Source organism: Phaenicophaeus curvirostris, unplaced genomic scaffold, assembly GCF_032191515.1.
Source record: "Phaenicophaeus curvirostris isolate KB17595 unplaced genomic scaffold, BPBGC_Pcur_1.0 scaffold_356, whole genome shotgun sequence".
Lineage (NCBI taxonomy): Eukaryota > Metazoa > Chordata > Aves > Cuculiformes > Cuculidae > Phaenicophaeus > Phaenicophaeus curvirostris.
In genome coordinates this window covers 1438-29383 of record NW_027206955.1, presented here as the reverse complement: position 1 = coordinate 29383, position 27946 = coordinate 1438, and the positions used below count along the sequence as shown (strand labels likewise).

The 27946-nt window shown below is 58.4% G+C and overlaps 1 protein-coding gene across 1 annotated transcript; it reads left to right on the top strand.

The window, feature by feature from the left end:
* Positions 1-466: 466 nt before the first annotated feature.
* Positions 467-27946, top strand: LOC138734971 (methyl-CpG-binding domain protein 1-like). Its single transcript, XM_069882805.1, is given in 16 exon segments — positions 467-599; positions 1685-1817; positions 3519-3633; positions 4235-4450; positions 4452-4546; positions 7154-7239; positions 8601-8641; positions 11217-11354; positions 14825-14959; positions 16714-16788; positions 19980-20135; positions 23582-23722; positions 24392-24490; positions 26007-26084; positions 26180-26260; positions 27387-27946. Coding segments are annotated over 15 exon segments (2088 nt in total). The 5' UTR covers positions 467-599; positions 1685-1707; the 3' UTR covers positions 27909-27946.

The following is a 27946-nucleotide window of genomic DNA, read 5'->3' as shown; positions in this document are numbered from 1 at the left end:
GGGCTTCCTATAGGGCTGGGGGGGGTCCCTATGGGGCTGGAGGGCTCTCTATGGGACTGGGGGGGGTCCCTATGGGGCTAGGGGCTCCCTATGGGGCTGGGGGGGTCTCCCTATGGGACTGGGGGGGCTCCCTATGGGACTGGGGGGGGGGGCTGAGGGGGGGTCCCTGCGGGCTTGGCGGGAACGCCGCGAGCTCATTTGCATAGCCCCCGCCCCCTTCCCCCCTCGAGTCACGTGCCCGCGGCGCGCGTTCCCGCCCAAAAGGTCACGTGCTCCTCCCCTCGTTTCCAGAACCCCTCGGCGTGTGTGTGTGGGGGGGTAAGATCACGTGATCCCCTCCCCGCGCGCGTCCTTCGTGGGTCACGTGGCTCTGGCCCCGCGCCGCCCCCCCTTCAGCTCCCGGGCGGGTCACGTGGTTTCTCCCCCCACTCCACCTCCCCCTTGACTCCGCGGGTCACGTGGCTCTTAGCCCCCACCCCCCCTCCCCTTTCCCTCCCTCAGCGGCCACTTCCGCTTCCGGTGCGCGCGCGTGCGCCCCCCCCCCCCCCTTCCCCCTCAGGCCGCTGCGCCACGATCGGAGCGGGATGGGCCGGGAACCGGTACCGGGGGGGAGGGGGAAAAGGGGGTTTGGGGGGGTGTTTGTATGGGGGAGGGGGTGTTTATGTGGGGGAGGGGCCGTTTGGGGGGTGTTTGTGTGGGGGAGGGGCCGTGGGGGGGGTGTTTGTGTGGGGGAGGGGCCGTTTGAGAGGTGTTTGTGTGGGGGAGGGGCGGGTTTTTGGGGTGTTTTGAGGGGGGAGGGGCGGGTTTTGGGGTGTTTTGAGGAGGGAGGGGGGCTTGGGGGCTCTGTGGACGTTTGGGGCGGGCTGGGTTAGTTTGGAGGGGCTGTGGGTGTTTGGGGGGGTTGTTGAAGCTTTTTGGGGGGCTAAGGGTGCTCTGTGGGTGTTTTGGGGGGCCGGGGTGTTTTGGGAGGGGCTCTTAAGTGCTCAGAAGGGGTTGTAGGTGTATTTGGGGGGGCTGAGGGTGTTTTGGGGGGTCTCTGGATGCTCTGAGGGGGCTCTGGATCTTCAGAGGGGGCTGGGGGTGCTCGGGGGGGCTATGGGTGCTCTGGAGGTGCTTTTGGGGGGGCTGTGGGTGTTTTGGGGTGCTGGGGGTGCTCTGGGGGTGCTTTTGGGGGGGCTGTGGGTGTTTTCGGGAGGCTGTGGGTGCTCTGTGGGTGTTTTTGGGGGGCTGTGGGTGTTTTGGGGGGCTATGGGTGCTCTGGGGGTGTTTTGGGGGGGCTGGGGGTGTTTTGGGGGAGCTATGGGTGCTCTGTGGGTGTTTTGGGGGGCTGGGGGTGCTCAGGGGACTCTGAAGGTGTTTGGGGGAGCTGTGGGGTTTTTGGGGGGCTCTGTTGGTGCTTTATGGGTGTTTTGGATGCTCTGTGGTTCTTTGGGAGGCTGTGGGTGTTTGGGGGGCTATGGGTGCTCTGGGGGTGTTTTGGGGGCCTGTGGGTGCTCTGGGGATGCTTTTGGGGGGCTGTGGGTGCTCTGTGAGTGGTTTTTGGGGGGGTCTCTGTGTTTTGGGGGACTGGGGGCGTTTGGGGGTGGCTCTGGGTGCTCTGTGAGTGCTTTTAGGGGGGCTCTGGGGGTATTTTTGGGGGGGCCGCGGACGCTCAGGGGTCCCCCCCTCTCCCCCCTCCCCGCAGTAGCCCCCCCCGACCCCCCAAGGATGGCTCAGGGCTGGACCGAGTGCCCGGCGCTGGGGCCGGGCTGGCAGCGCCGCGAAGCTTTCCGCAAATCCGGAGCCACCTGCGGCCGCACCGACACCTACTACAAGAGGTGACCCCCCCCGACACCCCCATTCCATCCCTTCACCCCCAAATCAAGAGCAGGGACCCCCAAGTTTACTCCTTGTTTGAGCTGAGGGAGCCTAAATCCCTTTTTCTCACCTCTACACTTCTTCCCAGCCCCTTTTCTCATATTTTGGGGGGGTCCCCCTAAGCTTGAACCCCCCCAGGAGCGTTCCCAGTCTCATTTTTCCCATTCCAAGAGCCATTTTTGGGGTCCCCCAGTTTGTTTTGGGGTCCTCCAGGGCCATTTTGGGGTTCCTCAGGGCTGTTTTGAGCTTTTAAGAGCCCTTTTTGGGGTCCCAGGGGCCATTTTGTGGTTTTGGGAGGACATTTTGAAGTCCCAGGTGTCTGTTTTGGGGTCCCTTAGGGCTGTTTTGAGCCTTTAGGAACCGTTTTTGGGGTGCCAGGAGCCATTTTGTGTTTTTGGGAGGACATTTTGAGGTCTTCTGGAGACATTTTTGAGTCCAGGAGTCTGTTTTGGGGTCCTCCAGGGCCATTTTGGGGTCCCTCAGGGCTGTTTTGAGCTTTTCGGAGCCATTTTTGGGGTCCCAGGAGCCATTTTGTATTCTCAGGAGGACATTTTGGGGTCTCCTGGGGACATTTTTGGGTCCAGGAGTCTGTTTTGGGGTTCTCCAGGGCCATTTTGGGGTCCCTCAGGGCTGTTTTGCACTTTTCGGAGCCATTTTTGGGGTCCCAGGGTCCATTTTGTGTTCTCAGGAGGACATTTTGGGGTCTCCTGGGGACACTTTGGGGTCTCAAGGGTCTATTTTGGGGTCCTCCAGGGCCATTTTGGGGTCTCTCAGGGCTGTTTTGAGCTTTTAGGAGCCATTTTTGGGGTCCCAGGGGCCATTTTGTGTTCTTGGGGAGACATTTTGGGGTCTCCTGGGGACACTTTGGGGTCTCAAGGGTCTGTTTTGGGGTCCTCCAGGGCCATTTTGGGGTCCCTCAGGGCTGTTTTGAGCTTTTCGGAGCCATTTTTGGGGTCCCAGGGGCCATTTTGTGTTCTCAGGAGGACATTTTGGGGTCTCCTGGGGACAATTTGGGGTCTCAAGGGTCTATTTTGGGGTTCTCCAGGGCCATTTTGGGGTCCCTCAGGACTGTTTTGAGCTTTTAGGAGCCATTTTTGGGGGTCCCAGGGGCCATTTTGTGTTCTTGGGGAGACATTTTGGGATCTCCTGGGGACAATTTGGGGTCTCAAGGGTCTGTTTTGGGGTCCTCCAGGGCCATTTTGGGGTCCCTCAGGGCTGTTTTGAGCTTTTCGGAGGCATTTTTGGGGTCCCAGGGGCCATTTTGTGTTTTTGGGAGGACATTTTGGGGTCTCCTGGGGACAATTTTGGGACCAGGAGTCTGTTTTGGGGTTCTCCAGGACCATTTTGGGGTCTCTCAGGGCTGTTTTGAGCTTTTAGGAGCCATTTTTGGGGTTCCAGGGTCTGTTTTATGTTCTCAGGAGGATATTTTGGGGTTTCCTGGGGAAATTTTGGGGTCTCAAAGGTCTGTTTTGGTCTCCCAGAACCACTTTGGATCCTTGAAGAGATTTTTTTGAGGGTTTGAAGGTTTATTTTGGTGTTCTCCAGATTCACTTTGAGTTCTCAGGAGAACATTAAGGGGTCCCAGGGGACCAGATTGGGGTCCTCCCCTAACTTTTTGGGGTCCCCCTGGGTTTTAACCCCCCTGCCCCCCACTTTTCCAGCCCCACAGGAGAGAAATTCCGGAGCAAAATCGAGCTGAGTCGATTCTTGGGGCCCAACCGCGACCTCGGAAACTTCGACTTCAAACACGGGCTGGAGCGCCCCGGCCCCTCCAAGGTACGAGGGGGGGTCCCCAAAACCCAGAGGGGTCCCCAAAACCCAGGGGGGTCCCCAAAATGGAGGGATCACCCCCTAAACTTCTATTCCAGGAGCCAGTAGAGCCAAAAAAAGCTGGATGAGGGGGGAGAAACAGAATTTAGGGGATCCCCAAAGCTTTGAGGGGGTCACTAAACCCCCCCCCATAAAGTCAGGGGACCCCAAAACCACCCTAGGAGGGAGCAGGGGATGTGGGAGGCACTTTAGGATGAGGGGGGGCTCCCCAAAAGTCAGTAGGAGTGAGAATGGGGGTGCAAATTGGGGGGGGGGTTTAAATTTGAGGGGTGTTTTAAAGGGGGGGGGTTGTTTAGAGGGGATTTGAGAGTCCTGAAGTTTGGGGGGGTCTCCAAAGTGGGGGTGGGGGGGGTCTTGAATGGGAGGGGGTCCCCAAAACTGGGTTGGGGAGGGGCTCAAAGTGGGGTTTGGGGGGTCTGGGGGGAGGGAATAATTGGGGGGGGTGTCCTTAGAGTGAGGTGGGGGGGTTCTTGATTAGCGGGGAGGTAATTAGGGGGTCCCCTAAGTGTTGTAACCTCCTGTTTAACCCTTTCTTTCCCCTCCCCAGGGCAGGAAGGGCCCCAAATGGCGCCCCCCGCCTCCGCCGCCCCCCCCCGCGGAGGAGATGGAGGCCCCGCCCCCTCTGGAGGAAGTCCCGCCCCCTCTGGAGGAAGTCCCGCCCCCTCTGGAGGAAGTCCCGCCCCTTAAAGAGGAGACCACGCCCCCTCAGGAGGAGGCCCCGCCCCTTCAGGACGAAGCCCCGCCCCCTCCCACCCAGGAGGCCCCGCCCCCCGCCGAGGAGCCCCCCCCTCCCCTCCCCCGGCGCACGAGGAAGCGGCCCCCCCCCCCCGCCGGAGCCCCCCCAAGAGGGGGTCGTGGCGTGAGTGTTGGGGGGTTAGGGGGGGCCCTGGGGCTCTTTGGGGGGGGCTGGGGGGCCTGAGGCCTTTCGGGGGGGGGGCTGGGTCCCTTTTGGGGTGCACGGAGGGGTCCTCGGTCTGCAAGGGGGGGGTCCTGGGTCCCTTTTGGGGTGGACGGGGGGGTCCTGGGTCCCTTTTGGGGTGGATGGGGGGGTCCTGGGTCGCTTTTGGGGTGCACAGAGGGGTCCTAGGTCTGCAAGGGGGGGTCCTGGGTCCCCTTTGGGGTGCACGGAGGGGTCCTCGGTCTGCAAGGGGGGGTCTTGGGTCCCTTTTGGGGTGCACGGAGGGGTCCTCGGTCTGCAAGGGGGGGTCTTGGGTCCCTTTTGGGGTGCACAGAGGGGTCCTTGGTCTGCAAGGGGGGGGTCCTGGTGGTGGATGGGGTGGTCCTGGGTCTCTTAGGGGAGTTCTGTGTCCCTTTTGGGGTTCATGGGGGGGGTCTTGGATCCCATAGGGGGGTCCTGGGGTCTTTTTGAGGTGGGTGGGGGGGTCCTGGGTCCTTTTCGGGGTTCATGGGGGGGTCCTGGGTCCCTAAAGGGGGACCTGAGTTCCTTTTGGGGTGCATGGGGAGGGTCTTGGATCCCTCAGGGGGGTCCTGGGTCCCTTTTGGGGTGGACGATGGGGTCCTGGGTCCCTTTTGGAGTGGACGCGGGGGGTCCTGGGTCCCTTTTGGGGTGGACAGGGGGGGTCCTGGGTCCCTTTTGGGGTGGACGGGGGGTTCCTGGGTCCCTTTTGGGGTGGACGGGGGGTTCGTGGGTCCCTTTTGGGGTGGACGGGGGGTTCGTGGGTCCCTTTTGGGGTGGACGAGCGGGTTCTGGGTCCCTTTTGGGGTGGACGGGGGGTTCCTGGGTCCCTTTTGGGGTGGACGGGGGGACCTGAGTCCCTTTTGGGGTGGACGAGCGGGTTCTGGGTCCCTTTTGGGGTGGACGGGGGGGTCCTGGGTCCCTTTTGGGGTGGATGGGGGGGTCCTGGGTCCCTTTTGGGGTGGACGGGGGGTTCCTGGGTCCCTTTTGGGGTGGACGGGGGGACCTGAGTCCCTTTTGGGGTGGACGAGCGGGTTCTGGGTCCCTTTTGGGGTGGACGGGGGGGTCCTGGGTCCCTTTTGGGGTGGACGGGGGGTCCTGGGTCCCTTTTGGGGTGGATGGGGGGTTCCTGGGTCCCTTTTGGGGTGGACGGGGGGGTCTTGGGTCCCTTTTGGGGTGGATGGGGGGTCTTGGGTCCCTTTTGGGGTGGACGGGGGGTTCCTGGGTCCCTTTTGGGGTGGACGGGGGGTTCCTGGGTCCCTTTTGGGGTGGACGGGGGGTTCGTGGGTCCCTTTTGGGGTGGACGGGGGGTTCGTGGGTCCCTTTTGGGGTGGACGAGCGGGTTCTGGGTCCCTTTTGGGGTGGACGGGGGGTTCCTGGGTCCCTTTTGGGGTGGACGGGGGGACCTGAGTCCCTTTTGGGGTGGACGAGTGGGTTCTGGGTCCCTTTTGGGGTGGACGGGGGGGTCCTGGGTCCCTTTTGGGGTGGACGGGGGGGTCCTGGGTCCCTTTTGGGGTGGACGGGGGGTTCCTGGGTCCCTTTTGGGGTGGACGGGGGGACCTGAGTCCCTTTTGGGGTGGACGAGCGGGTTCTGGGTCCCTTTTGGGGTGGACGGGGGGGTCCTGGGTCCCTTTTGGGGTGGACGGGGGGTTCCTGGGTCCCTTTTGGGGTGGACGGGGGGGTCCTGGGTCCCTTTTGGGGTGGACGAGGGGGTTCTGGGTCCCTTTTGGGGTGGACGGGGGGGTCCTGGGTCCCTTTTGGGGTGGACGGGGGGGATCCTGGGTCCCTTTTGGGGTGGACGGGGGGGATCCTGGGTCCCTTTTGGGGTGGACGGGGGGGTCCTGGGTCCCTTTTGGGGTGGACGGGGGGTTCCTGGGTCCCTTTTGGGGTAGATGGGGGGGTCCTGGGTCCCTTTTGGGGTGGACGGGGGGTTCCTGGGTCCCTTTTGGGGTGGACGGGGGGACCTGAGTCCCTTTTGGGGTGGACGAGCGGGTTCTGGGTCCCTTTTGGGGTGGACGGGGGGGTCCTGGGTCCCTTTTGGGGTGGACGGGGGGTTCCTGGGTCCCTTTTGGGGTGGACGGGGGGGTCCTGGGTCCCTTTTGGGGTGGACGAGGGGGTTCTGGGTCCCTTTTGGGGTGGACGGGGGGGTCCTGGGTCCCTTTTGGGGTGGACGGGGGGGATCCTGGGTCCCTTTTGGGGTGGACGGGGGGGATCCTGGGTCCCTTTTGGGGTGGACGGGGGGGTCCTGGGTCCCTTTTGGGGTGGACGGGGGGTTCCTGGGTCCCTTTTGGGGTAGATGGGGGGGTCCTGGGTCCCTTTTGGGGTGGACGAGGGGGTTCTGGGTCCCTTTTGGGGTGGATGGGGGGGTCCTGGGTCCCTTTTGGGGTAGACAGGGGGGTCCTGGGTCCCTTTTGGGGTGGATGGGGGAGATCTTGGATCCCTCAGGGGGGTCCTGGGTCCCTTTTGGGGTGGACGGGGGGTTCGTGGGTCCCTTTTGGGGTGGACGGGGGGTTCCTGGCCCCCCCCAAACGCCGTGTCCCCCCGCCCCAGGTGCTGCGCCAGCTGCCAGAGCCACTTCCCGGGGGTGACGCTGCCCCCCCAGCGCCGCTGCCGCTGGCTCTGCCCCGAGTGCCGCGGTGAGAGCCCCCCCGGTTCCTCCTGCTCCTCCTGGGAGCCTTCAGCCTCCCAGCCCCCTTTTTGGAGTCTTCCTCGGCCTCTGGGGCTTTAGCCTCGGCCTCCTCTTCCTCTCAGCCTTGATCTTTAGTCTCCTCGAAGTCTTCAGCCTCAGCATCTTTTTCTGAGTCTAATCGCTTGTTTATTTTCTGTATTTTTTTCTCTGAGATTTTTGTTTTGTCCTATTTTAAGTGTTTGTTTTATTCTGAATCTTCGTTTTGAATTTTTTTTCGTTTATTTGGTGTTTTCAAATTTTTTTCACTGTTTTGGTTTGCGTTGTTGTTTTTCTTTTTCTTGCTATTTATTTCTTATTGTTTTTCTTTCTTAATCTTTTGTTTTTCTTTCTTGTCTTGGTTTTTGTTTTTCTTCTTTTCTTCTTTGTTTTCGTTCTTCTCATTTTTTTTCTTTTTTTTGCTTCTCGTTTTTTTTCTCTTTTTCCTTCTCCTTTTCCTTGTTTTTTTTTTTTCTGTGTTTTCTGTTTCTTTTCTTTTCTTTCTTCTGTTTTCTTTGTTCTGTTTTCTTTCTTCTCTTTTCTTTTTTCTCTTTTCTTTCCTGTCTTTTCTTTCTTGTCTTTTCTTTCTTGTCTTTTCTTTCTTGTGTTTTCTTTCTTGTCTTTTCTTTCTTCTCTTTTCTTTTTTCTCTTTTTTTCTTTCTTTCTTTTTCGTTTTCTCCTGTTTTTTGTTTTCTTGCTTTTCCTTCTCCTTTTCCTTCTCCTTTTCCTTCTCCTTTTCCTTCTCCTTTTCCTTCTCCTTTTCCTTCTCCTTTTCCTTCTCCTTTTCCTTCTCCTTTATCCTTCTCCTTTATCCTTCTCCTTTTTCCTTCTCCTTTTTCCTTCTCCTTTTTCCTTCTCCTTTTTCCTTCTCCTTTTTCCTTCTCCTTTTTCGTTCTCCTTTTTCCTTCTCCTTTTTCCTTCTCCTTTTTCCTTCTCCTTTTTCCTTCTCCTTTTTCCTTCTCCTTTTTCCTTCTCCTTTTCCTTCTCCTTTTCCTTCTCCTTTTTTTTTGTTTTCCTTTTAGTTTTCCTTCTATTTTTTCTTCTTGTTTTCTGTTTTTTGTTTTCTTTTTTTTTTTATTGGGTTTTTATTTTAGTTTTGGGGTTTTTTTTGTTTGTTTCTCTTGGTTTTTGTTTTTTCTCGTTTTTTTTCTTGTTCTGTTCCTGTTCTTTTTCTCTCTTTCTCTCCTTTTCTCTCTCCTTGTCTTCGTCCCCTCCTCCCCCTCGTTCCGGGGTGCCCAGGGGGCTGTTTGGGGGTCTCGGGGTGCGCTGGGGTTGGGTTTGGGGGTGCTCGGGGGGGGAGCCGCACTGACCCCCGCCGTGTCCCCCCCTCAGCCCGCCGGCGAGACTTCAACCGGGAGCAGCGCTTCTTCAAGGTAACCCCAGAACTGGGACCCCAAAACCCCTCCTCTGCCCCCTGGGGCCCCCAAAACCCTGACCCCCACCCCTCAGCCCCCCAAAAACCGCTCCCTGGACCCCTGAGCCCCCTCAAACCCCCTCCACGTAGCACCAGCACCCCCCAAACCCCTGATGTCCTTTTCCCAGACCCCTGAGCCCCCCCAAATCCCTGAATCCCCCTCCTCTGCCCCCTGAGCCCCCCCAAACCCCTCATCCCCTTTCCCCAAACCCCTGAGTCCCCCTCAAACCCCCTTCCCTTAGCCCCAGACACCCCCCAACCCCTTCCCTTAGCACCAAGACCCCCCAAACTGCTGATACTCCCTTCCCAGACCCCTGAGCCCCCCCAAAATCCCTGATACCCCCTCCCCAGACCTCTGAGCCCCCCCCAAACCTCCTTCCTTAGCACCAGGGCCCCCTAAAACCCCTGAGCCTCCCTCCCCAGACCCCTGAGGCCCCTCCAAACCCCTGAGCCCCCCTCCCCAGACCTCAGAGCCCCCCCCAAACCCCTGATACTCCCTCCCCAGCCCCCTGAGCCCCCCTGAAACCTCTGATACTCCCTCCCCAGACCCCTGAACCCCCCCAAAACCCCATTCCTTAGCACCAGACCCCCCTAAAACCCCTGGTACTCTCTCCCCAGACCCCTGAGCCCCCCCAAAACCCCTGAGCCCCCCTCCCCAGATCCCTGAGCCCCCCCTAAACCGCTGAGCCCCCCTCCCCAGATCTCAGAGCCCCCCCAAAACCCCTGATACTCCCTCCCCAGACCCCTGAACCCCCCCAAAACCCCATTCCTTAGCACCAGACCCCCCTAAAACCCCTGGTACTCTCTCCCCAGACCCCTGAGCCCCCCCTAAACCCCTGAGCCCCCCTCCCCAGACCCCTGAGCCCCCCCTAAACTGCTGAGCCCCCCTCCCCAGCCCCCTGAGCCCCCCCCAAACCTCTGATACTCCCTCCCCAGACCCCTGAACCCCCCCAAAACCCCCTTCCTTAGCACCAGGTCCCCCTAAAACCCCTGATCCCCCCTCCCCAGACCCCTGAGGCCCCTCCAAACCCCTGAGCCCCCCCAAAACCCCTGAGTCCCCCTCCCCAGACCTCAGAGCCCCCCCAAACCCCTGATATCCCCTTTCCAGACCCCTGAGCCCCCCCTAAACCCCTTGCCTTAGCACCAGCCCCCCCCAAACTCCTGTTATCCCCTTTCCAGACCCCTGAGCCCCCCCAAAACCCCTCTCCTTAGCACCAGACCCCCCCAAAACCCCTGGTACTCTCTCCTCAGATCCCTGAGCCCCCCTCCTCAGACCCCTGAGCCCCCCCTAGACCCCTGAGCCCCCCCAAAACCCGTGATACTCCCTCCCCAGACCCCTGAGCCCCCACTAAACCCCTTGCCTTAGCACCAGCCCCCCCAAACCCCTGATATCCCCTTTTCAGACCCCTGAGCCCCCCCAAAACCCCTCCCCTTAGCACCAGGCCCCCCTAAAACTCCTGATCCTCACTCCCCAGACCCCTGACCCCCCAAAACCCCTGAGCCCCCCTCCCCAGACCCCTGAGCCCCCCCTAAACTGCTGAGCCCCCCTCCCCAGCCCCCTGAGCCCCCCCCAAACCTCTGATACTCCCTCCCCAGACCCCTGAACCCCCCCAAAACCCCATTCCTTAGCACCAGACCCCCCTAAAACTCCTGGTACTCTCTCCTCAGACCCCTGAGCCCCCCCAAAACCCCTGAGCCCCCCTCCCCAGATCTCAGAGCCCCCCCAAAACCCCTGATACTCCCTCCCCAGACCCCTGAGCCCCCCCTAAACCGCTGAGCCCCCCTCCCCAGACCCCTGAGCCCCCCCTAAACCGCTGAGCCCCCATCCCCAGACCTCAGAGCCCCCCCAAAACCCCTGATCCCCCCTCCCCAGACCCCTGAGCCCCCCCCAAACCCCTGAGCCCCCCTCCCCAGACCCCTGAGCCCCCCCATAACCCCTGATCCCCCCTCCCCAGACCCCTGAGCCCCCCCGAAACCCCTGATCCCCCCTCCCCAGCCCCCTGAGCCCCCCCGAAACCTCTGATACTCCCTCCCCAGACCCCTGAACCCCCCCAAAACCCCATGCTTTAGCACCAGACCCTCCTAAAACCCCTGGTACTCTCTCCCCAGACCCCTGAGCCCCCCCAAAACCGCTGAGCCCCCCTCCCCAGGCCCCTGAGCCCCCCCATAACCCCTGATCCCGCCTGCCCAGCCCCCTGAGCCCCCCCAAAACCCCTGATACTCCCTCCCCAGACCCTTGAACCCCCCCGAAACCCCATTCCTTAGCACCAGACCCCCCTAAAACCCCTGGTACTCTCTCCCCAGACCCCTGAGCCCCCCCAAAACCCCTGAGCCCCCCTCCCCAGACCCTTGAGCCCCCCCAAAACCCCTGATCTCCCCTCCCCATCCCCTTTCTTCCCCCCCAAACCCCTTCTATTAGCGCCAACCCCCCCCAAACCCCTTCGTTTTAGCACCAGCCCCCCCCCCAAACCCCCCGAGCTGCCCCTGGGGCCCCCCCCCATCCCCGTTTTCGGGGTGCGCTGACCCCCCCGCAGCGCGTGGGCTGCGGCTCCTGCCAGGCCTGTCGCCTCCCGGCCGACTGCGGGATCTGCAGCGCCTGCGCCCGCCCCCCCCCGGCCCCCGCCCGGCCCCACAAGTGCCTCCTGCGCCGCTGCCTGCGCATCGTCAAGAAGGTAACGGCGCCCCCAAACCCCCCCGGCACCCCAAAACCCTCCGGGGGCCCCCCCCAAACCCCCTCCGGCACCCCAAACCCCCCTCCCCGTGTCGCCTCCTGTTGCCCCGGAGCCCCCCCATGTCACCCGCAAGCCCCCTCGTGTCACCTTTTGTCGCTCCAACCGCCCCTTGTCACCCCCAAACCCCCCATGTCACCCCAGAACCCGCCCCACCACCCCAAAACCCTCCGGGGTCCCCCCAAACCCCCCCCCGTGTCGCCTCCTGTTGCCCCAGAGCCCCCCCTTGTCACCCCCAAACCCCTTCGTGTCACCTCTTGTCACCCCCAAACCCCCCCATGTCACCCCCAAACCCCCCGTGTCACCCCAGAAATCCCCGGCACCCCAAAACCCTCTGGGGTCCCCCCCAAACCCCCCCCCATGTTGCCTCTTGTTGCCCCAGGGCACCCCCGTGTCACCCCCAAACCCCCCCATGTCACCTCTTGTTGCTCCAAACCACCCATTGTCACCCCCAAACCCCCCTGTGTCACCCCAGAACCCCCCCCGGCACCCCAAAACCCTCCGGGGTCCCCCCCTAAACCCCTTCGTGTCACCTCTTGTCACTCCAACCCGCCCTTGTCATTCCCAAACCCCCTCGTGTCACCTCTTATCACCCCAGAACTCCCCCTTATCACCCCAGAACCCCCCCTGTGTCACCCCCAAATCCCCGTGTCACCCCAAAACCCTTCTGTGTCATCCCCAAACCCCCTCGTGTCACCTCTTGTTACTCCAAACCCCCCGGTGTCACCCCAGAACCCCCCCAGCACCCCAGAATTCTCCTGTGTCCCCCCTAAACCCCCCTGTATCACTTTTAGTGGCTCCAACCCCCCCTTGTCACCCCCAGCCCCCCCCAGCACCCTAAAACCCTCTTGGGTCCCCCCAAAACCCCCCCCCATGTTGCCTCCTGTTGCCCCGGAGCCCCCCCGTGTCACCCCCAAACACCCCCGTGTCACCTCTTGTTGCTCCGACCTCCCCTTGTCACCCCCAAACCCCCCCGTGTCACCCCAAACCCCCTCCTGGCACCCCAAAACCCTCCGGGGTCCCCGCCCCACACCCCCCCGGCACCCCAAAACCCTCTGGGGTCTCCCCCCAAACCCCCCCTGGCACCCCAAAACCCTCCGGGGTCCCCCCAACCCCCCCCCATGTTGCCTCCTGTTGCCCCGGAGCCCCCCCGTGTCACCCCCAAACCCCCCCGTGTCACCCCCAAACCCCCCCTTGTCACCCCCAAACCCCCCCGTGTCACCCCAAACCCGCCCCACCACCCCAAAACCCTCTGGGGTCCCCCGAAACCCCCCCCCATGTTGCCTCCTGTTGCCTCAGAGCCCCCCCGTGTCCCCCCCAAACCCCCTCGTGTCACCTCTGGTCGCTCCAACCCCCCCTTGTCACCCCCAAACCCCCCCGTGTCACCCCAGAAATCCCCATGTCACCCCAAAACCCACCCCAGCACCCCAAAACTCTCTGGGGTCTCCCCAACCCCCCCCCCCCATGTTGCCTCCTGTTGCCGCGGAGCCCCCACGTGTCACCCCCAAGCCCCCTCGTGTCACCTCTTGTCGCTCCAACCCCCCCTTCTCACCCCCAAACCCCCCCGTGTCACCCCAAAACCCTCCTGTATCCCCCCCAAACCCCCCCGTGTCATCTCTTGTCACCCCCAAAACCCCCGTGTCACCCCCAAACCCCCCCTTGTCACCCCCAGACCCCCCTTTATCACCCCCAAACCCCCCCGTGTCACCTCTTGTCGCTCTAAATCCCCCCTTTTCACCCCCAAACGCCCTGTGTCACCCCCAAACCCCCCTGTGTCACCTCTTGTCACCCCAAACCCTCTCTTATCACCCCCAAATCCTCCCTTGTCACCCCCAAACCCCCCCGTGTCACCTCTTGTAGCTCCAAATCCCCCGTTTTCACCCCAAAACCCTCCGGGGTCCCCCCCAACCCCCCCCCCGGGTCACCTCCTGTTGCCCCAAATCCCCCCGTGTCACCCCCAAACCCCCCCTTATCACCCCCAAGCCCCCCCTTATCACCCCCAACCCCCCCGTGTCACCCCAAAACCCTCCTATGTCCCCCCAACCCCCCCGTGTCACCCCAAAACCCTCCTATGTCCCCCCAACCCCCCCGTGTCACCCCAAAACCCTCCTGTGTCCTCCCCAAATCCCCCTGTCGTCTCATGTTGTCCCAGAGCGCCCTGTGTCACCCCCAAACCCCTCCTTGTCACCCCCAAATTCCCTCATGTCACCTCTTGTCACCCCCAAACCCCCCCTTATCACCCCCAACCCCCCCGTGTCACCTCCTGTCACCCCCAAACCCTTTTCTCTATCACTCCTGTTACTCCAGCCCCCCCAGTGTCACCCCAAAACCCTCCCTGTGTCCCCTGTCACCCCCAAACCCCCCCAATGTCCTTTCCCGTGTGCCCCCCCCCTTTCCCATGTCCAACCTGGCGTGTGGATCCGTGTTTTCCCGTGTTCTCACGGTCTGTGCCTCCTCCCCGAGCTCCGTGGCCACATCTAAAGCCACATAGTGACCCTTATCAACTCACATTGTCACGTTTTTGCGTGTTCTCACGTGTTTTTTGCGTGTTCTCACGTGTTTTTTGCGTGTTCTCACGTGTTTTTTGCGTGTTCGGCCTTCAGGGCCTGGGCTGTGGCTACTCCTTGAGCTCTGTGACCACATCTGAGGCCCCATAGCGACCCGCGTCGACGCGTGTGGCTCCTTTTCTATGCGTGTCGACGCGTGTTGACGCGTGTTGTCGCGTGTTCGGCCTTCAGGGCCTGGGCTGTGGCTCCTCCTTGAGCTCTGTGACCACATCTGAGGCCCCATAGCGACCCGCGTCGACGCGTGTTGCTCCTTTTCTATGCGTGTCGACGCATGTTGACGCGTGTTGTCGCGTGTTCGGCCTTCAGGGCCTGGGCTGTGGCTACTCCTTGAGCTCTGTGACCACATCTGAGGCCCCATAGCGACCCGTGTCGATGCGTGTTGCTCCTTTTCCATGCGTGTCGACGCATGTTGACGCGTGTTGTCGCGTGTTCGGCCTTCAGGGCCTGGGCTGTGGCTCCTCCTTGAGCTCTGTGACCACATCTGAGGCCCCATAGCGACCCGCGTCGACGCGTGTTGCTCCTTTTAGATGCGTGTCGATGCGTGTTGACGCGTGTTGTCGCGTGTTCGGCCTTCAGGGCCTGGGCTGGGGCTCCTCCTTGAGCTCTGTGACCACATCTGAGGCCCCATAGCGACCCGTGTCGACGCGTGTTGCTCCTTTTTGATGCGTGTCGATGCGTGTTGACGCGTGTTGTCGCGTGTTCGGCCTTCAGGGCCTGGGCTGTGGCTCCTCCTTGAGCTCTGTGACCACATCTGAGGCCCCATAGCGACCCGCGTCGACGCGTGTTGCTCCTTTTCCATGCGTGTCGATGCGTGTTGACGCGTGTTGTCGCGTGTTCGGCCTTCAGGGCCTGGGCTGTGGCTCGTGCCCGGGCTGCGTGGCCACCGAGGACTGCGGCTCGTGCCCCATCTGCCTGCGCCGCCTCAAGCCGGGCCTCAAGCGCCAGTGGCGCTGCCTGCGCCGCCGCTGCCTGCGCCCCAAGGTGGGACCCCAAAACCCCCCCGAACCCCCAAATCCCCCTCAAATCCTCAACTTCCCCCCCTGAACCCCCAAATCCCGCTCCAATCCTCAACTTTTCCCCCGTAACTCCCCCCCGAACCCCCAAATCCCCCTCGAATCCTCAACTTTTCCCCCCGAACCCCCAAATCCCCCTCGAATCCTCAACTTTTTCCCTCTGAACCCCCAAATCCCCCTCGAATCCTCAACTTTTCCCCCCCAAACCCCCAAATCCCCCTCGAATCCTCAACTTTTCCTCCCCGAACTCCCAAATCCTCCTCGAATCCTGAATTTTTCTCCCCTGAACCCCCAAATCCCCCTCAAATCCTCAACTTCCCCCCCCAAACCCCCAAATCCCCCTCGAATCCTCAACTTTTCCCCCCGAACCCCCAAATCCCCCTCGAATCCTCAACTTTTTCCCTCTGAACCCCCAAATCCCCCTCGAATCCTCAACTTTTCCCCCCCAAACCCCCAAATCCCCCTCGAATCCTCAACTTTTCCCCCCTGAACCCCCAAATCCCCCTCGAATCCTCAACTTTTCCTCCCCGAACTCCCAAATCCTCCTCGAATCCTGAATTTTTCTCCCCTGAACCCCCAAATCCCCCTCAAATCCTCAACTTCCCCCCCCAAACCCCCAAATCCCCCTCGAATCCTCAACTTTTTCCCCCTAACTCCCCCCGGAACCCCCAAATCCCCCTTGAATCCTCAACTTTTCCCCCCTAACTCCCCCCCGAACCCCCAAATCCCCCTTGAATCCTCAACTTTTCCCCCCCGAACCCCCAAATCCCCCTCGAATCCTCAACTTTTCCCCCCTAACTCCCCCCCGAACCCCTAAATCCCCCTCGAATCCTGAATTTTTCTCCCCCGAACCCCCAAATCCCCTTCGAATCCTCAACTTTTCCCCCTAACTCCCCCCCGAACCCCCAAGTCCCCCTCGAATCCTTAACTTTTTCCCCCTAACTCCCCCCTGAACCCCCAAATCCCCCTCGAATCCTCAACTTTTCCCCCCCAAACCCCCAAATCCCCCTCGAATCCTCAACTTTTCCCCCCCAACTCCCCTCGGAACCCCGAAATCCCCCTCGAATCCTGAATTTTTCTCCCCCGAACCCCCAAATCCCCCTTGAATCCTCAACTTTTCCGCCTAACTCCCCCCCGAACCCCCAAATCCCCCTCGAATCCTCAACTTTTCCCTTTAACTCCCCCCTGAACCCCCAAATCCCCCTCAAATCCTCAACTTTTCCCCCTAACTCCCCCCCAAACCCCAAATCCCCCTCGAATCCTGAATTTTTCTCCCCCAAACCCCCAAATCCCCCTCGAATCCTGAACTTTTCCCTCCTAGAACCCCCAGACTCATCCTCAGCCCCCCTGAACCCCCAAAACCCCCTTGAAATCTTAACCTGCCCCCCCAACCACCCCCCAGACCCCCATGAACCCCCAAAACCGCTTGAATTTTGAACCTCCCTCTCCCATCCCCCCCAAACACCCCCCCAGACCCCTTGAACCCCCAAATCCTCCTCAAACCCTTCACTCTCCCCCCCTCAGGCCCCCCCAAACGCCCCCTCAGACCCCCTGAACCCCCAAACCGCCCCCAGCCCCCCAATCTTCTCAACTCCCCCTGACCCTTACGTGGATTTGGGGGTCCCTTTTATTTTGGGGTGGGGGTGGAGAAAGAAGGAGAAGGAGATGGATTTGGGGGTCCCGACCCCCCTTTTCACTCCTCCCCTGCCCCCCAAAATCCAGAAGCCGACGAAGGAGAAGGAGAAGAAGAAGCCGGGGCGCCCCCCAAAACACCCCGCGAGCCGCGGAGGAGAGAGGGTGAGTGCGGGGCCCCCCAAAACCCTGGGACCCCCCTTCCCGGACGCCTGGGGACCCCCAAAAACCCTTGGGGACCCCCCAAAACCCCTGGGACCCCCCGAAAAACCTCTGTCCCCCCCACAAAGCAGCTCCTAGGGGCTGGGGGGGGGAGCGTAATGATCCTAATAGAGGGGCCTCAATATTGGGGTGCAGGTACCGTAATGATGGTAATAGGTGTCCCCTAGAAGCTTAATATTGGGGTGCAGGTACCGTAATGATGGTAATAGCTGCTCCCTAAAGGCGTAATATTGGGGTGCAGGTACCGTAATCATGGTAATAGCTGCTCCCTAGAGGCTTAATATTGGGGTGCGGGTACCGTAATGATGGTAATAGGTGTCCCCTAGAAGCTTAATATTGGGGTGCAGGTACCGTAATGATAACAGAAGTACCGTAATGCTTCTAAAAGCTGCTCTGGAGGTTCTAAGAATGGGGGTGCAGGTACCATAATGATTCTAATAGCCTCTCCCGTTCCATATAGTTCTCTGGTAGTGGGGTTCAGTGTGTTGCACTGCACAGATATTGGGGTGCAGCTACCGTAATGCCCCTAAGAGCTGCCCCAAGGTCAATATGAGGCGCTAATAATGGTTTGTGGGGTGTTGTACCACCCTAATAGTGGGGTGCAGCTACCATAATACCCTTAATAGCTGCTCCAAACTTAACATGGAGCCGAGTGTGTGTTATAACTACCCAGTATTGGGGTGCAGCTACCGTAATGCTTTTAATAGCTGTTCCAGAGGCTCTAATAATGGGGTACAAGTACCGTAATGCCCATAAGAGCTGTTCCAGGGTCTCTAAAAGTGGGGTGCAAGTACCGTAATGCTCCTACGAACTGATCTAGGGTCTCTAATAGTGGGGTACAAGTACTGTAATGTCCCTAAAAGCTGCTCCAGGGTCTCTAAAGGTGGGGTGCAGCTACCATAATGCCCCTAAGAGCTGCTCCAGGGTCTTTGAAAGTGGGGTGCAAGTACTATAATGCTCTTAAGAGCTGCTCCAGTGTCTTTAAAAGTGGGGTACTAGTACCGTAATACCCCTAAGAGCTGTGCTAGGGTTTCTAAAAGTGAGGTATAAGTGCCATAATGTTCCTAAGAGCTGCTCTAGGTCTCTGAAAGTGGGGTGCAAGTACCGTAATGCCCCTAAGAGCTGCTCCAGGGTCTCTAAAAGTGGGGTGCAGCTACCATAATGCCCCTAAAGGTTGTTCCAGGGTCTGTGAAAGTGGGGTACAAGTACCATAATAACCCTTAGAGCTGCTCTAGGGTCTCTAATAGTGGGGTACGAGTACCATAATGGCTTTAAGAGGTGCTCCAGGATCTCTAAAAGTGGGGTGCAGCTACCATAATGGCCCTAAGAACTGCACCAGATGTATTATGGAACCCTAATAATGGGACTTAGAGGGTTGTAACACCCCAATAGTGGGGTACAAGTACCATAATGCTCCTAAATGCTGCTCCAGGATCTCTAGTAGTGGGGTACGAGTACCGTAATGACCCTAAGAGCTACTCCAGGGTCTCTAATAGTGGGGTGCAAGTACCGTAATGTCCCTAAGAGCTGCTCCAGGGTCTCTAAAAGTGGGGTGCAGCTACCATAATGCTCCTAAGAGCAGCCCCAGTGTCTCTAATAATGGGGTGCAAGTACCGTAATGCCCCTAAAAGCTGCGCCAGGGTCTCTAAAAGTGGGGTGCAGCTACCGTAATGCCCCTAAGAGCTGCTCCAGGGTCTCTAAAAGTGGGGTGCAGCTACTGTAATGCCCCTAAGAGCTGCTCCAGGGTCTCTGGAAGTGGGGTACAAGTACCATAATACTCGTAAGAGCTGCACTAGGGTTTCTAAAAGTGAGGTACAAGTACCGTAATGCCCCTAAAAGCTGCTCCAGGGTCTCTAAAAGTGGGGTGCAGCTCCCATAATACCCCTAAGAGCAGCCCCAGTGTCTCTAATAATGGGGTGCAAGTACCGTAATGCCCCTAAAAGCTGCGCCAGGGTCTCTAAAAGTGGGGTGCAGCTACCGTAATGCCCCTAAGAGCTGCTCCAGGGTCTCTGGAAGTGGGGTACAAGTACCATAATACTCGTAAGAGCTGCACTAGGGTTTCTAAAAGTGAGGTACAAGTACCGTAATGCCCCTAAAAGCTGCTCCAGCATCTCTAAAAGTGGGGTGCAGCTACCATAATGCCCCTGAGAGCTGCTCAAGGTTTCCAATAGTGGGGTACAAGTACCATAATGACCCTAAAAGCTGCTCCAGGGTCTCTAAAAGCGGGGTACAAATACCGTAATGCTCCTAATAGCTGCTCCAGTGTTTCTAATAATGGGGTGCAAGTACCGTAATGCCCCTAAAAGCCACTCCAGGGTCTCTAAAAGTGGGGTACGAGTACCGTAATGCCCCTAAAAGTTGTTCCAGGGTCTTTAAAAGTGAGGTACAAATACCGTAATGCCTTTAAGAGCTGCTCCAGGGTCTCTAAAAGTGGGGTACAAGTACCGTAATGCCTCTAAGAGCTGCGCTAGGGTTTCTAAAAGTGGGGTACAAGTACTGTAACACTCCTAAAAGCTGTGCTGGGGTTTCTAAAAGTGAGGTACAAGTACCGTAATGTCCCTAAAAGCTGCTCCAGGGTGTCTAAAAGTGGGGTACAAGTACCGTAATGCCTCTAAGAGCTGCATTAGGGTTTCTAATAATGGGGTGCAGCTACTATAATGCCCCTAAAAGCTGCTCCAGGGTCTTGAAAAGTGGGGTACAAGTACCGTAATACCCCTAAGAGCTGTGCTGGGGTTTCTAAAAGTGGGGTACAAGTACCATAATGCTCCTAATAGCTGCTCCAGTGTTTCTAATAATGGGGTGCAAGTACCGTAATGCTCCTAAGAGCTACTCCAGGGTCTCTAAAAGTGGGATACGAGTACCGTAATGCCCCTAAAAGCCGCTCCAGGGTCTCAAAAAGTGGGGTACAAATACCGTAACGCCCCTAAGAGCTGCTCCCCGCCCCCCCCTCCCCTCCCGTAACCCCCTAACGCCGCTGCCGCTCGCTCCTAACCGCCGCTGCTGCTCTAACGCTGGTTGGATTTGGGGGTTTTGGGGATGGGGGGAGGCCGGAGGAAGTGGGGGGGGGGGGGGGGGGGGTGGTTTCGCCGTGGCTTTCGGGGTTCGGGGGGGGTGACCCCGGGTCTCTGCCGCAGCGGGGCCGTCGCCCGCGGCGCTGCGGGACTTGCGCCGCCTGCCAGCGTCGGGGCGACTGCGGCCGCTGCGACTTCTGCCGCGACAAAGCCAAATTCGGGGGGCGCAACCGCAAGCGCCAGAAGTGCCGCTGGAGGCAGTGCCTGCGCCGCGCCATGGTGGGTGCCCCCCCCCCCCCCCCCCCCACCTCCTGCTTCCCAGTGCCTCCCAGTATAGGCCTCCCAGTATAGCCCTCCCGGGGCGTCCCGGTAACACCCCCAGCCCCCGCTTCCGCTCCTTCTTCCACCCGCTCCACCCTTTCCGGTGGGGAAACTGAGGCACGGGCGAGGCTGGGGGCCTCCTCTGCCTCTCCCCGCGCCCGTGGGGACCAGTATGGCCCAGTAAGGCCCAGTTTGGTTTAACGCGTGGGCCAGAGGGGCTTAAAATGGTCTAATATGGCCCAATATTGATCAATTTGGACCAGTATCAACCAGTTTGGACCAGTCTGGGTGAGTTAGAACTAGTTTAAACCCAGTATGGTCTCGTATGGGTCTAATATAACCCAGTTTGGACCAGTATGGGTGAGTTAGGACTAGTTTAAGCCCAGTATGGTCTCATATGGGTCTAATATAACCCAGTTTGGATCAGTATGGGTGAGTTAGGACTAGTTTAAACCCAGTATGGTCTCATATGGGACTAATATAACCCAGTTTGGACCAGTATGGGTGAGTTAGAGCTAGTTTAAACCCAGTGTGGTCTCGTATGAGTCTAATATAACCCAGTTTGGACCAGTATGGGTGAGTTAGAACTAGTTGAAACCCAGTATGGTCTCGTATGAGTCTAATATAACCCAGTTTGGACCAGTATGGGTGAGTTAGAACTAGTTGAAACCCAGTATGGTCTCGTATGAGTCTAATATAACCCAGTTTGGACCAGTCTGGGTGAGTTAGAACTAGTTGAAACCCAGTATGGTCTCGTATGGGACTAATATAACCCGGTTTGGACCAGTATGGGTGAGTTAGGACTAGTTGAAGCCCAGTATGGTCTCGTATGAGTCTAATATAACCCAGTTTGGACCAGTATGGGTGAGTTAGGACTAGTTTAAGCCCAGTATGGTCTCATATGGGTCTAATATAACCCAGTTTGGACCAGTATGGGTGAGTTAGAACTAGTTGAAGCCCAGTATGGTCTCGTATGGGTCTAATATAACCCAGTTTGGACCAGTCTGGGTGAGTTAGAGCTAGTTTAAACCCAGTATGGTCTCGTATGGGTCTAATATAACCCAGTTTGGGCCAGTCTGGGTGAGTTAGGACTAGTTTAAACCCAGTGTGGTCTCGTATGAGTCTAATATAACCCAGTTTGGACCAGTCTGGGTGAGTTAGAACTAGTTTAAGCCCAGTATGGTCTCCTGTGGGTCTAATATAACCCAGTTTGGACCAGTCTGGGTGAGTTAGAGCTAGTTTAAACCCAGTATGGTCTCGTATGGGTCTAATATAACCCAGTTTGGACCAGTATGGGTGAGTTAGGACTAGTTGAAGCCCAGTATGGTCTCGTATGAGTCTAATATAACCCAGTTTGGACCAGTATGGGTGAGTTAGAACTAGTTGAAACCAAGAGTGGTCTCGTATGGGTCTAATATAACCCAGTTTGGACCAGTATGGGTGAGTTAGAACTAGTTGAAACCCAGTATGGTCTCGTATGAGTCTAATATAACCCAGTTTGGACCAGTCTGGGTGAGTTAGAGCTAGTTTAAACCCAGTATGGTCTCGTATGGGTCTAATATAACCCAGTTTGGGCCAGTCTGGGTGAGTTAGGACTAGTTTAAACCCAGTGTGGTCTCGTATGAGTCTAATATAACCCAGTTTGGACCAGTCTGGGTGAGTTAGAACTAGTTTAAGCCCAGTATGGTCTCCTGTGGGTCTAATATAACCCAGTTTGGACCAGTCTGGGTGAGTTAGAACTAGTTTAAACCCAGTATGGTCTCGTATGGGTCTAATATAACCCAGTTTGGACCAGTATGGCTCTAATACAGCCCAGTTTGGACCAGTATGGCTTTAATACAGCCCAGTTTGGACCAGTAAGGCTTTAATATAGCCTAATATTGACTAGCAAAGTCCTAATCCAACCCAGTTTGGACCAGTATAGACCTGTATAGGTCTCGTGTAGCCTTATATTGACCAGTATGGTCTTAGTACAGCCCAGTATAGACCAGTATGGGTCTCATATGGTGTAATATTGACCAGTACAGACTGGTCCAGCCCCTTTCTGAGCCAGTAAGGACCAGTTTGGCCCAGTCAGGCTTGGGTTTTACCATTATAAACCTGCAATTAACTGGTTTTGCTTGTTATAAAACCAGTATAAACCATTTTACCCCAGTAACGACCCCGGGGGGGGCGTTAAGACCTCTAATTTGGGGGGGGAGGGGAGTTACCCTGACGCTTGGGTCCCCTCCGCTTTGCTTGGCTTGGGATTGGGGGGGGGGGGGGACTGGAATTTGGGGGGTCCCACCCCCTGAATTGGGGTCGCAGCCCCTAAAATGGGGGTCCCTCCCCCCAAAATTTGGCTTACAACCGCTAAAATCGGGGTCCCACCCCCTAAAATCAAGGTCTGTCCCTCCAAATTGGGGTCCCAGCCCCCAAATTCGGGGTCCCACCCCCAAAATCGAGTTGTTCCACCCTAAAATTGGGGTCCCACCCCCCCAAATTGGTGTCCCTCCCCCATAAATTGGGGTTCCGTTCCCTAAAATCGAGGTCCAAACTCCCAAAACTGAAGGTCTCAGCCCCAAAATCGAGTTGTTCCCCCCTAAAATTGGGGTCCCACTCCCTAAAATTGGGGTTCCTCCCCCATAAATTGGGGTCCCACTCCCTAAAATTGGGGTTCCTCCCCCATAAATTGGGGTCCCACTCCCTAAAATTGGGGTTCCTCCCCCATAAATTGGGGTCCCACTCCCTAAAATTGGGGTTCCTCCCCCCTAAATTGGGGTCCCACTCCCTAAAATTTAGGTCTCACCACCCCGAATTGGGGTCCCTTCCCCATAAGTTGGGGTCCCACTTCCTAAAATTTAGGTCCCAACCCCCAAAATTCAGGTCCCACCCCCAAAATCGAGTTGTTCCCCCTAAAATTGGGGTCCCTCCCCCATAAATTGGGGTTCCACTCCCCAAAATAGAGGTCCCAGCCCCCAAAATCGAGGTCCCACCCCCAAAATTGAGTTGTTCCCCCCTAAAATTGGGGTCCCACTGCCTAAAATTGGGGTCCCTCCACCATAAATTGGGGTCCCACTCCCTGTAATCAAGGTGGTCCCACCCCCCAAAATCGGGGTATCCCCCCTAAAATTGGGGTCCCTCCCACATAAACTGGGGTCCCACCCCCTAAAATTGGGGTCCCAACCCCCAAAATTGAGGTCCCACCCCGAAGATTGAGTTGTTCCCCCCTAAAATTGGGGTCCCACTCCCCCAAATCGGGGTCCTACCCCCCAAAATTGGGGTCCCTCCCCCATAAATTGATGTCCCGCTCCCTAAATTTGGGGTCCCGCTCCCTAAATTTGGGGTCCCAGCCCCCCAAATTGGGGTCCCACCCCCCAAAAATCGGGGTCCCCCCCCATTCTGAGGTCTCTCTCCTGGCGCAGAGGCGGCTGCTGCCAGCCGAGGGGGGGTCGGATTTGGGGGGGGCCCCCCCCTGCCTCCCCCCCTCCTGTCGCCGTCGCCGCCGCTGCCCCCCCCCTCGCGCCAACGCCCGGAGCCGCCGCTCGCCCCGCCCCCCCCTCAAGGTAACGGGGAGCACGACCCCCCCCCAAAAAAAAATCACCCCCAAACCACTCCTCAGCCCCAAAATCAGACCCCAAAACCACCCCAGACCCCAAAATCACCCCCTAAAACCACCCCCCAGCCCCAAAACCAACCCCCTGCCCCCCCCAAAACCACCCCCCAGCCCCAAAATAAGCCCCTAACCCCCCCCCCCCCAGCCCCAAGATCACCCCCCAAAATCCTCCCCAGCCCCAAAATTACCCCCCAAAACTCCTCTGGGCCCCCCAAAAACTCCCCAAGACCCAAAATCGCCCCCCCCGACCCCCACAAAAAGCTCCCCAAGACCCAAAATTGCCCCCCAAAACCACCCCCAGCCCCCAAATTAGCCCCAACCCCCCCCCCCGAGCCCCGCAAACCACCCCCCAACCCCAAAATCACCCCCCAAAATCCCCCCGGTCCCCCCAACCCCCCCCAAACCTCAGGCCCCCCCCTCCCTGACCCCCCCAAACCCCTCCTAACCCCCATCTAATTTTGGGGTCCCCCCCCTGCTTGCTTTGCTTCGCTTCCCCCCCGCGGGACTCAGGCGTCTGGGTGCCCCCCAACCCCTGGGGGGGGGGGGATTTGGGGGGGTGGGACCCCCAAAAATGTGGGGGTGGGCACTGATTGATCCCCTTTTCTCCCTTGGATTCCAGGACCCCGAACCCCAAGCTGGGGGGGGTGAAAAGGGGGGGGCCCCCCCCTTGCCGCCCCCCCCCATGAAGGAGGAGCCGGGACCCCTCCCCCGCCTCGAGGTGAGACTCGACCCCCTTCAACTTTTCTCTTTCTCCCTTAATTTTTCCCTTTTCCCCCTCAACTTTGCCCTTTTCCCCTCAAATTTTCCCCTTTTCCCCCTCAGTTTTCCCCCTTTCCCCCTCAGTTTTCCCCCTTTCCCCCTCAATTTTCCCCTTTTCCCCCTCAATTTTCCCCTTTTCCCCCTCAATTTTTCCTTTTCCCCCTCAATTTTTCCTTTTCCCCCTCAACTTTTCCCTTTTCCCCTCAGTTTTTCCCTTTCCCCCTCAATTTTTCCCTTTTTCCTCTCAACTTTTCCCTTTTGCCCCTCAATTTTTTCCTTTTCCCCCGCAATTTTTATTTTTCCCCCTCAATTTTTCCCTTTTGCCCCTGAATTCTTCCCTTTTCCCCCTCAATTTTTCTCCTTTTTCCCCTCAATTTTTCCCCTTTTCCCCCTCAATTTTTATTTTTCCTCCTCGATTTTTATTTTTCCCCCTCAATTTTTTTTTCCCCTGAATTCTTCCCTTTTCCCCCTGAATTCTTCCCTTTTCCCCGTCAATTTTTCTCCTTTTTTCCCTCAATTTTTCCCCCTTTTCCCCCTCAATTTTTATTTTTCCTCCTCGATTTTTTTTTCCCCCTCAATTTTTCCCTTTTCCCCCTGAATTCTTCCCTTTTCCCCCTGAATTCTTCCCTTTTTCCCCTGAATTCTTCCCTTTTCCCCTCAATTTTTCTCCTTTTTCCCCTCAATTTTTCCCCTTTTCCCCCTCAATTTTTATTTTTCCTCCTCGATTTTTATTTTTCCCCCTCAATTTTTCCCTTTTCCCTCTCAATTTTTCCCTTTTCCCCCTCAATTCTTCCCTTTTCCCCCTGAATTCTTCCCTTTTCCCCCTGAATTCTTCCCTTTTCCCCCTCAATTCTTCCCTTTTCCCCCTGAATTCTTCCCTTTTCCCCCTCAATTTTTATTTTTCCTGCTCAATTTTTATTTTTCCCCCTCAATTTTTGTTTTTCCCCTGAATTCTTCCCTTTTTCCCCTGAATTCTTCCCTTTTTCCCCTGAATTCTTCCCTTTTCCCCCTCAATTTTTATTTTCCCTCCTCAATTTTTATTTTTCCCCCTCAATTTTTATTTTTCCCCTGAATTCTTCCCTTTTTCCCTGAATTCTTCCCTTTTCCCCCTCAATTTTCCCCTTTTCCCCCTCAATTTTCCCCTTTTCCCCCTCAATTTTTCCCTTTCCCCCTCAATTTTTCCTTTTCCCCCTCAATTTTTCCCTTTTCCCCCTCAATTTTTCCCTTTTCCCCCTCAATTTTTCCCTTTTCCCCCTCAACTTTTCCTTTTTCCCCCTCATTTTTCCCTTTTCCCCCTCAATTTTAACTTTTTTCCCCTCAATTTTTCCCCTTTTCCCCCTCAATTTTTATTTTTTTCCTCTCAATTTTTATTTTTCCATTTCAATTTTCATTTTTCCCCTCAATTTTTCCCTTTCCCCCCTGGATTTTTCCTTTCCCCCCTCACTTTTCCCTTTTCCCCCTCGCCGCGTGCGCAGCCCCCGCCGGGCGATCTCGGGGTGCTCATCGCCGCCTCCCCCCGCCTCAAGCCGGAGCCCGGCGCCTCCCTCGTCCCGGTAACCAGCGGGGGGGGGGTTGTGGGAAGGTTTGGGGACCCCCTGGGCCCCCCCAGACCCCGTCCCTGGGGTCACCCCGCCTCTCACCCCCCCAGGTGCCCCCCCGGGCCCCCCCCGCGCGGCTGGTGCTGCTGGAGGAGAGCGAGGACGACGACGAGGACGGGGGACAGCGGCTGGTGAGGGGGGGCACTCCCGCTTTGGGGGTACGGGGTGGGGTCTGAGGGCTTTGGGGGGGTCTCAAGGGGTTCGGGGGGGGGGTCTGAGGGCTTTGGGGTGGGTCTGAGGGCTTTGGGGGGGTCTCAAGGGGTTTTGGGGGGGGTCTGAGGGCTTTGGGGGGGTCTTAAGGGGTTTTGGGGGGGGTCTGAGGGCTTTGGGGGGGTCTCAAGGGGTTTTGGGGGGGGTCTGAGGGCTTTGGGGGGGTCTTAAGGGGTTTTGGGGGGGGTCTGAGGGCTTTGGGGGGGTCTCAAGGGGTTTTGGGGGGGTCTGAGGGTTTTGGTGGGGTCTTAGGGTTTTGGGGGGTCTGAGGGCTTTGGCGGGGTCTCAAGGGGTTTTGGGGTGGGTCTGAGGGCTTTGGGGGGTCTCAAGGGGTTTTGGGGTGGGTCTGAGGGCTTTGGGGGGTCTCAAGGGGTTTTGGGGTGGGTCTGAGGGCTTTGGGGGGTCTCAAGGGGTTTTGGGGGGTCTCAAGGGGTTTTGGGAGGTTCTGAGGTTTTTGGGGGGGTCCCAAGGGGCTGGAGGAGCCTTTAGGGGGGCCCTGAGGGATTTGGGGGGTGTCCCAAGGGGTTTTGAGAGGGTCTGAGGGTTTTTGAGGGGATTCCAAGGGGCTGAGGGCATTGTTGGGGTCCCAAGGGTCCGTGGGGAGGGTGTGGGTTGGGGGGGGGGGCTCTGAGGGCTTTAGGGGGGGCTCTGAGGGGTTTTGGGGTGTCCCAAGGGGGTTTGGGAGGTTCTGAGGCTTTTGCGGGGGGGGTCTCAAGGGCTTTTGGGGGGGTCTCAAGGGGTTTTTGGGGGTCTGAGGGCTTTTGGGGGGGTCTCAAGGGCTTTTGGGGGGGTCTGAGGGCTTTTGGGGGGGCTCTGAGGGGTTTGGGGGGGTCACTGAGGGCTTTTGAGGGTCTCTAAGGGCTTTTTGGGGAAGTCTGAGGATTTGGGGGAGTTTTGAGAGGGTCTGAGATGGGGCTGAGGGCTTTGTTGGGGTCCCAAGGCTCCGGGGGGAGGGGGTGTGTTTCGGGGGGGGGGGGGGGCTCTCCCTTGGCTCTGGGGGGGTCCCCCGCCCCCTGAACCCCCTTTTTTTTTTTCTTTCTCCCGCAGCCGCTGCCGCCGCCCCCCGCCCCGCGCTGGCCCAGCTCCTTCCTGGCCGAGCTGGCCGAGATCCCGCTGCCGGCTCACTGGGGGGTGGTCGGGGGGCCCGAGGCGGGGGTCCCCCCGGCCTCTTCCTCCTCTTCCTCCTCTTCCTCTTCCGCCTCCTCTTCTTCCTCGCCCCTTTCCTCCTCGTCGTCGTCGTCCCTGCCGGGGCTGCGGCTGGTGCAGCGCTCGCCTCGCTCGCCCATGGCGGCCACCGTCGTCCTCCTGGCTCCCGGCTTGGCTTTCCGGGTGCTGGTGGCTCAGAACCGGCCGGTCCCTCCGGGCCACGAGGTTTTGGCCTCTCGCCCCCCTCGCCTGCGCTCGGTCGAGGATTTAGTCGAGCTCCTCTGCGACCTCGAGGCTTATCGGCCCTGCCAGGGGCCCCCCGGAGCACCCCCCAGGCCCCCGGCCCCGCGCTGCCAGGTCCTCGTCCCCGGGGGGAGCTGCTGCCGGCCCTGCCTGCTGCTGGGGGGCGGGGGGGACCCCTAAAATGGGGAGGTTGGGGGGGGGGGGACACACACCCCTAA